Source organism: Aptenodytes patagonicus, chromosome 15, assembly GCF_965638725.1.
Source record: "Aptenodytes patagonicus chromosome 15, bAptPat1.pri.cur, whole genome shotgun sequence".
Lineage (NCBI taxonomy): Eukaryota > Metazoa > Chordata > Aves > Sphenisciformes > Spheniscidae > Aptenodytes > Aptenodytes patagonicus.
The window spans coordinates 11051627-11065499 of NC_134963.1; the positions used below are offsets into that span (position 1 = coordinate 11051627).

Sequence of the window (13873 nt, forward strand, 5' to 3'; positions counted from 1 at the left end):
TCATGTCACTGTGGCACCAGCATTGCTGCTGTCGTAGCCACCACAGTAATAGACAGCCTCATCCTCGGCTTGGACCCCAGTGATGGTTAACGTGCCCGTGGTGCCGGACGTGGAGCCAGAGAATCGCGAAGGGATGTCCGAGGGTCTCTGGTTGTTGTTGTAGATCACAGTGACGGGGGCACTGCCAGGAACCTTCTGCTGGTACCAGCCAGCATAAGCATAGCTGCTGCTAATCCCGGAGCAGGTGATCCGGACAGTTTCTCCTGGGTTCGCTGACATCGAGGACGGCTGAGTCACTGCTGCCTGGACCAGGGAACCTGGAGAGGGAGAGGAGAGAGGGGAGAAGACGGGGGTCAGCCAGTGCCCCAGGAGCACAGCCCTCCCCGGGCAGCAGGACAGAGATGGGCCCCCTGTGCCCAGAGGCCCCGGCCGGGCACAGTGAGTCTGGCCAGGGCACCTGAGCTGTGGGCGAGCACCGCGAGGAGGAGAGGAGCCCAGGCCATGGCGCAATCCCACCAGCTCCGTGTCCCCACGCCGATGGAGCTCTTTTGCGGACCCCGACTCCCTTTTAAGCCCCCGCCTGCCCAGGGCACAACCCCTCCATGCAAATCTGACCCCGTGCTCAGGGCCGGATCCTGCCCATGCCTCTCTCCCCACCTCCCTCCCCACTCCCCGCCCAACCCCACCATCCCAGATGCAGTGGGGCTTGTCCCCGGGCATAGAGCGGAGCCACGTCCCAGCTCAGAGCCCAAAATCCACCAGCAGAGACCCCCTGTCCCCAGTCCAGGCCGAATGGCTGCAGGGCCAAAGGGCGCGGGAGAGCCGGGCGCTGGGGGCAGGGGGGTAGGGGGTGGCAGGCAGCACCCGTAGCTCCAACATCCCCCCCACAGGTTGCGGGGAGCAGATGAACTGGTGCCTGTGCCGAGGATGGAAGGACAAGCCCTTGCCCACGCTATTGCCACTGGGGTGGATTTTTGCGGTCCAGCTGGGCCCAGCTAGGGTCTCCCATGGGGAAAGGGCTGGGAAAAGGCAGGAGGAGCAAAGCCCCCCTTTCCATCCCTCTGAGCTCCTCAGCTGAACATTATCTGTGATTGATGAGCCCCTGTGACCTTAATGTGGAGCGGACGAGGAGCACGCCTGGGAGCGGGGCTCGCTGGGGAGCACAGAATAGCCCTCGCCCTTGAGGACCACAGGGTGCTCGATGCATCCCTGCCCATGCCCTCCTGGCCCCGGCCCATGGCACGTGGCCCTCCCAACACCACGGTCCTGGGCACAGAGCTGGGGGACAAGGCGACCTGGGAGCCGGCTACCCATGCGGCAGCTCCCGACACCACAAACGCAGCCCCCGTGGGGCCAGCACCCCTGCCCACAGCCTGGCCCTATCACACACCCTCACACCCAGTCTGTGTCCCCTGTCCCGTCACACTCATGGGGAGGCAGGAAATGTCAAAGCTGAAAACAAGCAGCCCCCCATGACACAGAGGAGCCAGCACCTTTGTGCCCAGCAGTAGCCCCAGTCCCGGGGTCCCGCAACAGGACGGGGATGGGGTCAGGGTGCTGGGCAGCGCCTTGCTGTTGTGGGGCCATGGTGGGACATTGCCCAGGGCCAAGAGCTTCCCAGGGGGCCAGAGGTGCAAACACAGCCAACGCTGGCGTAGCCCATGGCTCCTCTTGCAGTACAACAGAGCAGCCCCTGGCCAGCCCTGCTCTGCCCCCTGGGGCGATGGCCCTGGGGCTGAACCCCCCTGGGGCCATGGCCCAGGGGCTCCTGACGCAGCTGGGCTGGGAGGAGGAGGGCAGGGAGGCACCCAGCAGGGCCCTGGGTGCCAGCTGGGGAGCGCAGGGGACCTCGGACCTGCAGCACGGGGCAGGGACAGGGCTGCTGGGGGTCATCCCAGCACTTCTTTACCAAGAGGGTGGTCAAACACTGGACAGCCTTCCTAGAGAGGCAGTCGATGCCCCAAGCCTGTCAGTGTTACAGAGGCATTAGGACAATGCCCTTAATAACAGGCTTTAATGTTTGGTCAGCCCTGAAGTGGTCAGGCAGTTGGACTAGACGATCGTTGTAGGTCCCCTCCAACAGAAATATCCTGTCCTATCCTGTCCTGTCCTGTCCTAGCCTATCTGCTCTCCTCCCCAAATGACAGGGGACTGGCACAGACCTGGGGCTCTAAGGGATAGCTGAGCCTGGACACCAGGCACAGCCACCTGCAGCGCAGGGCAGGGCCATGGTGGGGACCTGCACCACCATCAAACAGGGACAGCTGAGACTCCTAACTGGCCCTTGTGATGGCGGGAGGTTTTTGTATCACTTCCCCAGTGCTCTGTGTCACCATTATAGCTGCTGTCGTAGCCACCACAGTAATAGACAGCCTCGTCCTCGGCTTGGACCCCAGTGATGGTTAATGTGGCTGTGGAGCCGGACTTGGATCCGGAGAATCGCGAAGGGATGTCCGAGGGTCTCTTGTCGTTGTAGTAGATCACAGTGACGGGGGCACTGCCAGGAACCTTCTGCTGGTACCAGCCAGCATAAGCACTGCTGCTGCTAAGCCCGGAGCAGGTGATCTTGACGGTTCCTCCTGGGTTTGCTGACATCGAGGGCGGCTGAGTCAGCGCTGCCTGGACCAGGGAACCTGGAGAGGGAGAGGAGAGAGGGGAGAAGACGGGGGTCAGCCAGTGCCCCACGAGCACAGCCCTCCCCGGGCAGCGGGATGGGCCCCCTGTGCCCAGAGGCCCCGGCCGGGCACAGTGAGTCTGGCCAGGGCACCTGAGACGTGGGCAAGCACCGCGAGGAGGAGAGGAGCCCAGGCCATGGCGCGATCCCACCAGCTCCATGTCTCCACGCTGATGGAGTTCTTTTGCGGACCCCGACTCCCTTTTAAGCCCCCACCCACCTGGGGCATGGCCCCTCCATGCAAATCTGACCCCACGCTCAGGGCCGGATCCTGCCTGGCCTGCCCAGAGCACAGAGGGGCTGGGGCAGCACCAGCTGCAGACAGCTCTGGGCACGTGGAACGGGGCAGCAGCAACACCTTTCTGCCTGCCAGCCCCAGATGTTGGGAGATATCCCCCCATTCCTGCCCTCCTTCCCTTGGGTCCAGCTGCAGCCTTTCCCCCTGGCCAGCCCTTCTCCTGCCTGGTCATGGCCTTGGGTGAGCAGAGGAGACGGTCTCTGGCCCCATGCCTTTGAGCTCTGCCCCACAGCCCAGCACCCTCTGGATGGGCTCAGGCCCCTCACAGGCAATCCTCAGGGCACATCGTGGTGCCTGTGGGACAGCCCCAGTGGGCAGGGTCCGTGGGCATGGAGCTGCAAGCTCCCCTGGCCTGCAGCCCTTGATAGACTGTCAGGTGCCCAGGCTTCCCACCAGCAGGGCTTTGCTCCCCCAAACTCCTCATCCCAGGGTTTGAAGGTGAAGCTTTGTCCTGGCCCCTCGGCCAGCAGCACGGTCCTGCCTATCTGTGATAGGGCCAAGGTTTCAGCAGGCTGAACTCCCCCACCGTGATGCCGAGGAGTAGGGCAGAGACCTTGCTGCAGGCAGGTCCTGCCCAAGCACGTCCAGGCACCCCCCACCTGCAGCCCAGGCCAGCTGGGCTCCCCCAGCCTGCACCCAGCTGCGCCGGCCACCCCACACCCATGGCACTACCTACGGCTCCTCAGCCCACACCTCACCCTGCCTAGGACTTGAACGTGCCCACAGCACAAGGGCCTCTGCAACAGCCCAGCGGTGCCACACTCCCTCCCTGCGGCATGGCTCCAGCCGGAGCCCTTTGGCTGCAGGAGCTGTTGGACATTTCCATGCCAGTGCTCACACAGAGCCGTGCCAGCTGGACACCTCCAGGCCAGGAAGAAGTCTGCCAGCAGGCACAGCACCTCATGGCAGCTCCAGGGGAAGACGAGAGGGTGGTGGGGAGCAGGTGCCAGTGATGAGGGGGGTCCTGGTGCAGTGAGGGACAGGGGCAGGAGCAGGGCTGCTGGCAGTCATCCCCTCCCCAGATGACAGGGGACAGGCACAGACCTGGGGCTCTAAGGGACAGCCGAGACGGGACACCAGGCACAGCCACCTACACCACAGGGCAGCAGGGGCAGGGCCATGGCAAGGACCTGCCCCACCATCAAACGGGGACAGCAGGGACTCCTAACTAGCCTCTGCGATGGCAGGAGGTTTTTGTATAACTTCCCCATTGCTCTATGCCACCATTATAGCTGCTGTCATCGCCACCACAGTAGTAGACAGCCTCGTCCTCGGCTTGGACCCCAGTGATGGTTAACGTGCCCGTGGAGCCGGACTTGGATCCGGAGAATCGCGAAGGGATGTCCGAGGGTCTCTTGTTGCTCTGATAGATCACAGTGACGGGGGCACTGCCAGGAACCTTCTGCTGGTACCAGCCATAGCTGTAGCTGCTCCCGGAGCAGGTGATCCGGACGGTTTCTCCTGGGTTCGCTGACACCGAGGACGGCTGAGTCACTGCTGCCTGGACCAGGGAACCTGGAGAGGGAGAGGAGAGAGGGGAGAAGACGGGGGTCAGCCAGTGCCCCAGGAGCACAGCCCTCCCCGAGCAGCGTGACAGGGCCCCCGTGCCCAAAGGTCCCAATGGCACAGAGGGACCACAGCCCCTACACAGAGCGCAAGGCCTGAGCCCTGGGGCCCTGGAGGAGAGCTGGCAGAAGCAAGAGGACGTGGCCGCCAGCAGCATGAGGCAGTGGGGCAGGTGATAAGGCAATGCCATGCCTTTTGTAGGGACAGGCACAGCCCCAGGGTCACCTCCTGCATGGCATGGTACAATCAGGAGGGCATTCACAGCCACGGCCATGCAGAGGGGACACGAACCTGTCTCAGCCCCACAGCCCTGCTCTGCCGTGAGGGAGACGGGCAGAGAACCTCCATTTTTTAACTCCTCTGTAGCTCACGTCCACGTCTCTCTGCATCACTGTAACAGCATTGCTGCTGCTCTCCCAGCTACCACAGTAATAGACAGCCTCGTCCTCGGCTTGGACCCCAGTGATGGTTAACGTGTTCGTGGAGCCGGACGTGGAGCCGGAGAATCGCGAAGGGATGTCCGAGGGTCTATTGGTGTTATCGTAGATCACAGTGACGGGGGCACTGCCAGGTACCTTCTGCTGGAACCAGCCATACCAGCTGCTGCTCCCGGAGCAGGTGATCTGGACGGTTTCTCCCAGGTTCGCTGACACCGAGAACGGCTGAGTCAGCGCTGCCTGGACCAGGGAACCTGGAGAGGGAGAGGAGAGAGGGGAGAAGAAGGGACTTGGCCCCAGGAGCACAGCCCTCCCCAGGCAGCGGGAAAGGGACAGGGCTCCTGTGCCCAGAGACCATGATGCCATGGAGGGACCCAGAGCCCCGCACACAGAGCCCAAGGCCAGAGCGCGAGGGTCCTGCAAGGAGAAGCGGCAGCAGCAAGAAGAGGGGTAATGCCAGAGTCGGTGCCTCCGTCGTGCTGACCAGCACTGCTGCCATCGTTGCTACCACAGTAATAGACAGCCTCGTCCTCGGCTTGGACCCCAGTGATGGTTAACGTGCCCGTGGTGCCGGACACGGAGCCAGAGAATCGCGAAGGGATGTCCGAGGGTCTCTTGTTGTTATTGTAGATCACAGTGACAGGGCCACTCCCAGGTGTCTTCTGCTGGTACCAGCCATAGTAGCTGCCGCTGCTACCCCCGGAGCAGGTGATCCGGACGGTTTCTCCCGGGTTCGCTGACATCGAGGGCGGCTGAGTCAGTGCTGCCTGGACCAGGGAACCCGGAGAAGGAGAGGAGAGAGGGCAGAAGACGGGGGTCAGGCAGTGCCCCAGGAGCACAGCCCTCCCTGGGCAGCGGGACGGGGATGGGCCCCCTGAGCCCAAAGGCCCCAGCCAGGCACAGCCAGTCCGGCCGTGGGTGAGCACCACGAGGAGGAGAGGGGCCCAGGCCACGGCGTCATGCCACCAGCTCTGCGTCCCCACGCCGATGGGGCTGTGCCATGGACCCCGACTCCCTCTTAAGCCCCCGCATGCCTGGGCACGGCCCCTCCGTGGAAACGTGGCCCCCAACGTTCACTGGCAGCTCCTGTCCCAGTGCTCCCCCTGCCCACTGCAGGCACGTCTCTGGCCCACCAAAAGGCACCGAGGTCGCTCTGGGCCGCCTGCTCCCTGGGCCACTCAGCTGGCAAAACCAGGTCCTGCTTCACACCAGGGCACCACAACCGCGTTTCTCTCAGGAGCCACAAGACTGTGACGAGCTGGATCGAGGTGTCCGGGCAAGTGCTCCTCGACTCTGGTTTTGGTAAATACAGCCTTAGCCAAGACACGTGCCAAGGGATGGCCGAAACACTTTTCTGCCCTGCCTTGCTGAAGCGGCCTCTGCAGCCGCCTTAGCCCGGCCTGCGTCCCTGGCCTCACCCACCCTTAGAGCATCCCTCTGCGGCAGCACAGCTCCTCCAGCCGCGCTCCCGCTCCCCTTCCCCTCCCGCCCCGGGCGCTTCTCCGCGGGGCTCCGCACCCGTGGCCGGCCCAGCACAAGCCCGCAGTGCACCCCCACTGCAGGCTGGTGCTCCGAGACCTCCCGGGCCAGGGGCCAGGATTGCTCCACCAGCACAGACGCTCCCACTTCTCAGCAGCACCGCGGGGACGAGGCAAAGCGCCCTGGCCTCCGCTACCTCTGGAGCATGAGGGCAAACGCCCAGCCTGCCCAGCCCCACACACCCGCGCAGAGCTCTCCACGCCACCCTTCCCAGACCCGCCTCTGCCTTTCCGTGCTGCTCCTAAGCAGGAGGTGGGACGGGTCTGCCGAAGCCGTTAGGGTCCTTGGGCCTCTCTGACAGACCCCAAAATGATTCAGGACTGCGTCTCAGGAAACAAACAGCAGCTTCCTTTCGGCCCCCCGAGCCCCCTCACACCAAATTCCAGCCCCCCTTCACCTTTCAGAAGCATAATCAATAGGACCCGGACACATGAAGACGGGGATTTATTATTCTATGTTCGTTCTACAGAAGAGGTTCAATGCCAAGCTACCACCACCCCCTGTGACTCCCTTAGGCCAGGAACACAGCAGCCCCTCCTTAGACACAGGATATTTTCCACAGGCCTCTTTCTCTTAATCAGCAGCTGCTTCTGCTTCAAGTTCGGGTTCGCAACCAAGACTAACGCTTTTTTACAAGCTCACAAGCCAGAAAGTGTCGTGGCTGCTTCACAGTCCAACACGCCGCCGCAGCAGCAGCACCCCCCCGTGGCCTGCCTCCACTTCGACTTAACTGGAAGGAGAAGGAATGAAAGGCGGTGAGAAGTCAACAAGCAGGTTTGACCATGATTCAGTACTTCTTGAACTCAATTCTTTCTACTTGCACATCATCCTCAATTAGTTGGTACACATAAGTGACAACGGTGGAAGCCTGGATATCCATCAGTACAAATGAAGGGATGATGTTCCTGGAAAGAAAACATGCTTTGTTGATCTTCCCGATTAGCTTACACTTCTCGCTATTAACATACCTTATGCTTACGCATTCTAATACGCTTGGTTGCCAAGGGCTGGAGGGGTCTGGGAAACACTGCAGTCTGCAGGCACCGACAACAGCGTCTCGGGCAGAGTTGCACTTAGCCTAGAACAGCCCTCGAGGCTACTGAACAGCCTACGTCGTGTCAGGCTCAGACATTTAAGCTGACAGTGCCTCCAGAAGTCTGACTTCCTACAAAATATTGGCATGACGCTTCCAGGAAGACACCAGAAAGCCAAACGACTTCAAGACGCTGTGCAACTCGCCCCTCTCCGGGCCCAGGGAGCAGCCGCAGACGCACCAGTGCCGGGCTGTCACGCCCAACACGTGGGCTAAGTAAAACCCTGGTAACAGGGGAGCCCCACTGTGGTCCCCGGGAAGAGAGAGAGCTGGCCTCCTGGCGTGAAGGCTACCCAACAGTAAATAAACACACAGCTCCGGTGCCAACATCACATTTTGAGGGCAGGAACAACCAGCGGCACCGCAGGTCTGCATTACCGGGAGCTGTGTCACTTCCACATCCCAGAGCAGCAGCACCGTCAGGATCGCTGACACCCTTGCAGAGCAGACAGTTAACGGCCAAGCCAGAGCACCCAACCATGGCCACCCTGCAGGGCACCTGGACACTGATCAGCACTGCTGTCCTGGGCACCGCAGTAATAGACAGCCTCGTCCTCGGCTTGGACCCCAGTGATGGTTAACGTGTTTGTGGAGCCAGACTGGGATCCGGAGAATCGCGAAGGGATGTCCGAGGGTCTCTGGTTGCTGTTGTAGATCACAGTGACGGGGGCACTGCCAGGAACCTTCTGCTGAAACCAGCCGTAGTAGCTGTTGCTGCTCCCGGAGCAGGTGATCCGGACGGTTTCTCCCAGGTTTGCTGACACTGAGGGCGGCTGAGTCAGTGCTGCCTGGACCAGGGAACCTGGAGAGGGAGAGGAGAGAGGGGAGAAGAAGGGACTTGGCCCCAGGAGCACAGCCCTCCCCAGGCAGCGGGAAAGGGACAGGGCTCCTGTGCCCAGAGACCATGATGCCATGGAGGGACCCAGAGCCCCGCACACAGAGCCCAAGGCCAGAGCGCGAGGGTCCTGCAAGGAGAAGCGGCAGCAGCAAGAAGAGGGGTAATGCCAGAGTCGGTGCCTCCGTCGTGCTGACCAGCACTGCTGCCATCGTTGCTACCACAGTAATAGACAGCCTCGTCCTCGGCTTGGACCCCAGTGATGGTTAACGTGCCCGTGGTGCCAGACAAGGATCCGGAGAATCGCGAAGGGATGTCCGAGGGTCTCTGGTTGTTGTTGTAGATCACAGTGACAGGGCCACTGCCAGGTGTCTTCTGCTGGTACCAGCCATAGTAGCTGCCGCTGCTAATCCCGGAGCAGGTGATCCGGACGGTTTCTCCTGGGTTCGCTGACATCGAGGACGGCTGAGTCACTGCTGCCTGGACCAGGGAACCTGGAGAGGGAGAGGAGAGAGGGGAGGAGACAGGGGTCAGCAAGTGCCCCAGGAGCACAGCCCTCCCCGAGCAGCGGGACAGGGAATGCCACAATTGGAGGAGAACAGACCCGGACATGGTCACAGGCACATTTGGGGAGGTGAGCCCAGCACAACGCAGCCCAGCACAGAGGCAGCTCTGGCAGGAGCCAGAATGATGACATGGTGACATGTCATCAGTAGCAAGAGGCAGTGGGGTGGCAGACAATGCCACATTGTGAACTTTGTAGGCACAGGGACAATGGGCCCCAGCCACGGAGTCACCTCCAGTGCTCTGGGACACAAAAGGGAGGACATTCACAGCCACGGCTGTGCAGAGGGGACAGGAACCTGCCTCAGGCCCACAGCCACAACCCTGCTCGGCCAGGAGGGAGAAGGGCAGAAAAACATGCCTCTGATTTGGAGTCTGTGTCTCACTTCCTATTACTCATTGTCACCAGACACCATAGCTGCTGCTGCTGTCCAAGCCACCACAGTAATAGACAGCCTCGTCCTCGGCTTGGACCCCAGTGATGGTTAACGTGCTCGTGGAGCCGGATGTGGAGCCGGAGAATCGCGAAGGGATGTCCGAGGGTCTCTTGTTGCTGCTGTAGATCACAGTGACGGGGGCACTGCCAGGAACCTTCTGCTGGAACCAGCCATAGCTACCGCTACCCCCGGAGCAGGTGATCCGGACGGTTTCTCCCAGGTTCGCTGACACCGAGGGCGGCTGAGTCAGTGCTGCCTGGACCAGGGAACCCGGAGAAGGAGAGGAGAGAGGGGAGGAGACGGGGGTCAGCCAGTGCCCCAGGAGCACAGCCCTCCCCAGGCAGCGGGATGGGGTCAGGGCCCCTCTTCCATAAGGTCCCGATACCACACAGGACCCAGAGCAACACGTTCAGAGCCCAAAGCCAGAGCCCTGGGGCCCCGGGAGGAGAGCTGGCAGAAGCAGGGACGGGGAGTGCCAGAGGTGGATAAGGGCCTCGGTCAGGGTATGGGCACATTATGGGGGAGCACAACCCTGCCCAGGCCAGAGCAGCCCAGCACAGAGGCAACTCCAACAGGAAGAGGAGGATGGGGATGCCAGGAGCAAGAGGCAGTTGGGCTGGGGACAAGGCAATGCCATGCCTTCTGTAGGGAGAGACACAAAGCGCCCCCGGGCCCAGAGTCATCTCGCGCACGGCATGGTACAGTCTGGAGAACATTCACAGGCACATCCTTGGACAGGGACAGGAACTTGCTCCAGCCCCACAGCTCTGCTCATCCAGGAGAGAGAAGGGCAGAGAACCTACATTTTTAAATCCTCTGTACCTCACTTCCACATCTCTCTGCGTCACTACAACAGCATCACTGCTGCTGTCCCTGCTACCACAGTAATAGACAGCCTCGTCCTCGGCTTGGACCCCAGTGATGGTTAACGTGCCCGTGGAGCCGGACGTGGAGCCGGAGAATCGCGAAGGGATGTCCGAGGGTCTGTTGGTGTTATCGTAGATCACAGTGACGGGGGCACTGCCAGGAACCTTCTGCTGGTACCAGCCAACAGCATAACTGCTGCTGCCGCCCCCGGAGCAGGTGATCCGGATGGTTTCTCCCGGGTTCGCTGACACCGAGGACGGCTGAGTCAGCGCTGCCTGGACCAGGGAACCTGGAGAGGGAGAGGAGAGAGGGGAGGAGACGGGGGTCAGGCAGTGCCCCAGGAGCACAGCCCTCCCTGGGCAGTGGGACAGGGAATGCCACAATCAGAGGAGAACAGACCCGGACGTGGTGTCCTGGTCTTGGCTGGGATAGAGTTAATTTTCTTCCCAGTAGCTGGTACAGTGCTGTGGTTTGGATTTAGGACAAGGATAATGTTGATAACACACTGATGTTTTAGTTGTTGCTAGGCCGTGCTTACGCTAGTCAAGGACTGTTCAGCTTCCCGTGCTCTACCAACTGAGAAGGCTGGAGGTGCACGAGAAGCTGGGAGGGGGCACAGCCAGGACAGCTGGCCCAAACTGGCCAGAGGGATATTCCATACCATGGGACATCATGCTCATTTTCTCTGATTTTGGAGTCTGTGTCTCACTTCCTATTACACATTGTCACCAGACACCATAGCTGCTGCCATCGTAGCCACCACAGTAATAGACAGCCTCGTCCTCGGCTTGGACCCCAGTGATGGTTAACGTGCTCGTGGAGCCGGACGTGGAGCCGGAGAATCGCGAAGGGATGTCCGAGGGTCTCTTGTCATTAGCATAGATCACAGTGACGGGGGCACTGCCAGGAACCTTCTGCTGGAACCAGCCATAGTCGTTGTTAATCTTGGAGCAGGATATCCAAGTGTTTACTCTTGGGGACATGTACATTGAGGGTGGCTCGGTAGGCCCTGCCTGCAGACCAGAGAGGGAGAGGAGAGAGGGGAGAAGACGGGGGTCAGCAAGTGCCCCAGGAGCACAGCCCTCCCTGGGCAGCGGGACAGTGACGGGACTCCTCTGCCTGCAGGCACATGGATGGGACACCCTGGGTGCAGCCCCAAGCCCAGGCGCTCCCTGAGGGGTGGCTGTAGCCAGAGGCTGGACACCCTCCCTGCCCGCTGCCCCTCGGGGCACACCTCATCCCTGTCACTGCGACCGGGCAGCCCAGGGGCACGACCTGCCGTGGGCACCCAGAGTTTGCAGCAGTCTGGAGACACCCCTGCCCATGCCCCAGATGAGGCCACGTCCAGGCCAGCAGCCAGTGGCTGCATGCAGGAGGTCCCCAGTCGGTGAGAAGCTGCATGGGGAGACAGTGTGTGACAGAGGGAATGGAGGCACCTCCAGCACAGCACGGGCTGGTGAGAGGCACCACCATGGAGACAAGAGACGGGGGACTGCCTGGGCAGGGGGCATGAGCTCCGGTGGGGACTTTCCAAGGTCAAATGTGCCCCAGGTAACACCCTCTCCCCACACACCTTCTGTCCCCACGGCAGCACAAAGCACCCAGGGCACATGGGCTCTGGCTCTTGGGCTCCTCCGCACCCCTTGGGATGAGTCAGGAACGCCCCCCAAATGCAGCCAGGCCCAGAGTACGCTGGAGGGGAACGGAAAGGGGAGACGCAGTGCCTGGCGGCTTACAGCATAGCCCTGCAATGGACAGACCTTCCCAGAGCCAATGGGTCCCTACCCAGCCCAGGGATTATCCCAAACCCCACCTCTGCTCATCTCCAAGGAAAGGCTCTCAGACACAAGAAGGACAGAAACTCCCCCTGCCCAGCAGCACGACACTACTGCCCCATGGAAACCATGGCTTGCATGTGCCTGGGGCAAGGCAGGAGGTGCTCAGCACCACACACCGACACTGCACTGGTAGCACCAGAGGGGAGGTGGCATCAGGACAGAGATGCAGGCAAAACCCTGCAAAGGCAGAGCCAGAACAGGTGCAAGTGCAAAAGGGAGCCAACTGCCTACCCTCTGCAGCTCTTCCCCACACAGGGGAGGCGTAGGAACAAACAGGACAGAAAAAACTAATCTCAGCATCACCATGACCCTGACCAGCATTGCTGCTGCCGTCCCAGCCACCGCAGTAATAGACAGCCTCGTCCTCGGCTTGGACCCCAGTGATGGTTAACGTGCCCGTGGTGCCGGACTGGGATCCGGAGAATCGCGAAGGGATGTCTGAGGGTCTATTGGTGTTATCGTAGATCACAGTGACGGGGGCACTGCCAGGAACCTTCTGCTGGTACCAGCCATAGTAGCTGCCGCTGCTGCCGCCCCCGGAGCAGGTGATCCGGACGGTTTCTCCTGGGTTCGCTGACACCGAGGACGGCTGAGTCAGCGCTGCCTGGACCAGGGAACCTGGAGAGGGAGAGGAGAGAGGGGAGGAGACGGGGGTCAGGCAGTGCCCCAGGAGCACAGCCCTCCCTGGGCAGTGGGACAGGGAATGCCACAATCAGAGGAGAACAGACCCGGACGTGATGTCCTGGTCTCGGCTGGGATAGAGTTAATTTTCTTCCTGGTAGCTGGTACAGTGCTGTGGTTTGGATTTAGGATGAGAATAATGTTGAAAACACACCGGTGTTTTAGCTGTTGCTAAGCAGTGCTTACACTAGCCAAGGACTGTTCAGCTTTCCGTGCTGTACCGACCGAGAAGGCTGGAGGTGCACGAGAAGCTGGGAGGGGGCACAGCCAGGACAGCTGGCCCAAACTGGCCAGAGGGATATTCCATACCATGGGACATCATGCTCATTTTCTCTGATTTTGGAGTCTGTGTCTCACTTCCTATTACACATTGTCACCAGACACCATAGCTGCTGCCATCGTAGCCACCACAGTAATAGACAGCCTCGTCCTCGGCTTGGACCCCAGTGATGGTTAACGTGCCCGTGGTGCCGGACTTGGATCCGGAGAATCGCGAAGGGATGTCTGAGGGTCTCTTGTTGCTCTCATAGATCACAGTGACAGGGCCACTGCCAGGAACCTTCTGCTGGTACCAGCCAACATAGCTGCTGCTGCTGCCGCCCCCGGAGCAGGTGATCCGGACGGTTTCTCCCAGGTTCGCTGACACCGAGGACGGCTGAGTCAGCGCTGCCTGGACCAGGGAACCTGGAGAGGGAGAGGAGAGAGGGGAGGAGACGGGACTTGGCCCCAGGAGCACAGCCCTCCCCAGGCAGCGGGAAAGGGACAGGGCTCCTGTGCCCAGAGACCATGATGCCATGGAGGGACCCAGAGCCCCGCACACAGAGCCCAAGGCCAGAGCGCGAGGGTCCTGCAAGGAGAAGCGGCAGCAGCAAGAAGAGGGGTAATGCCAGAGTCGGTGCCTCCGTCGTGCTGACCAGCACTGCTGCCATCGTTGCTACCACAGTAATAGACAGCCTCGTCCTCGGCTTGGACCCCAGTGATGGTTAACGTGCCCGTGGTGCCGGACGCGGAGCCAGAGAATCGTGAAGGGATGTCCGAGGGTCT

The 13873-nt window shown here is 61.3% G+C and overlaps 1 gene segment (V, D, J or C); it reads right to left on the bottom strand.

The window, feature by feature from the left end:
• Nucleotides 1–522, bottom strand: LOC143167489 (Ig lambda chain V-1 region-like). The segment is given in 2 exon segments: nt 1–317; nt 458–522. Coding segments are annotated over 2 exon segments (363 nt in total).
• Between the last annotated feature and the right edge of the window lie 13351 nt (nt 523–13873).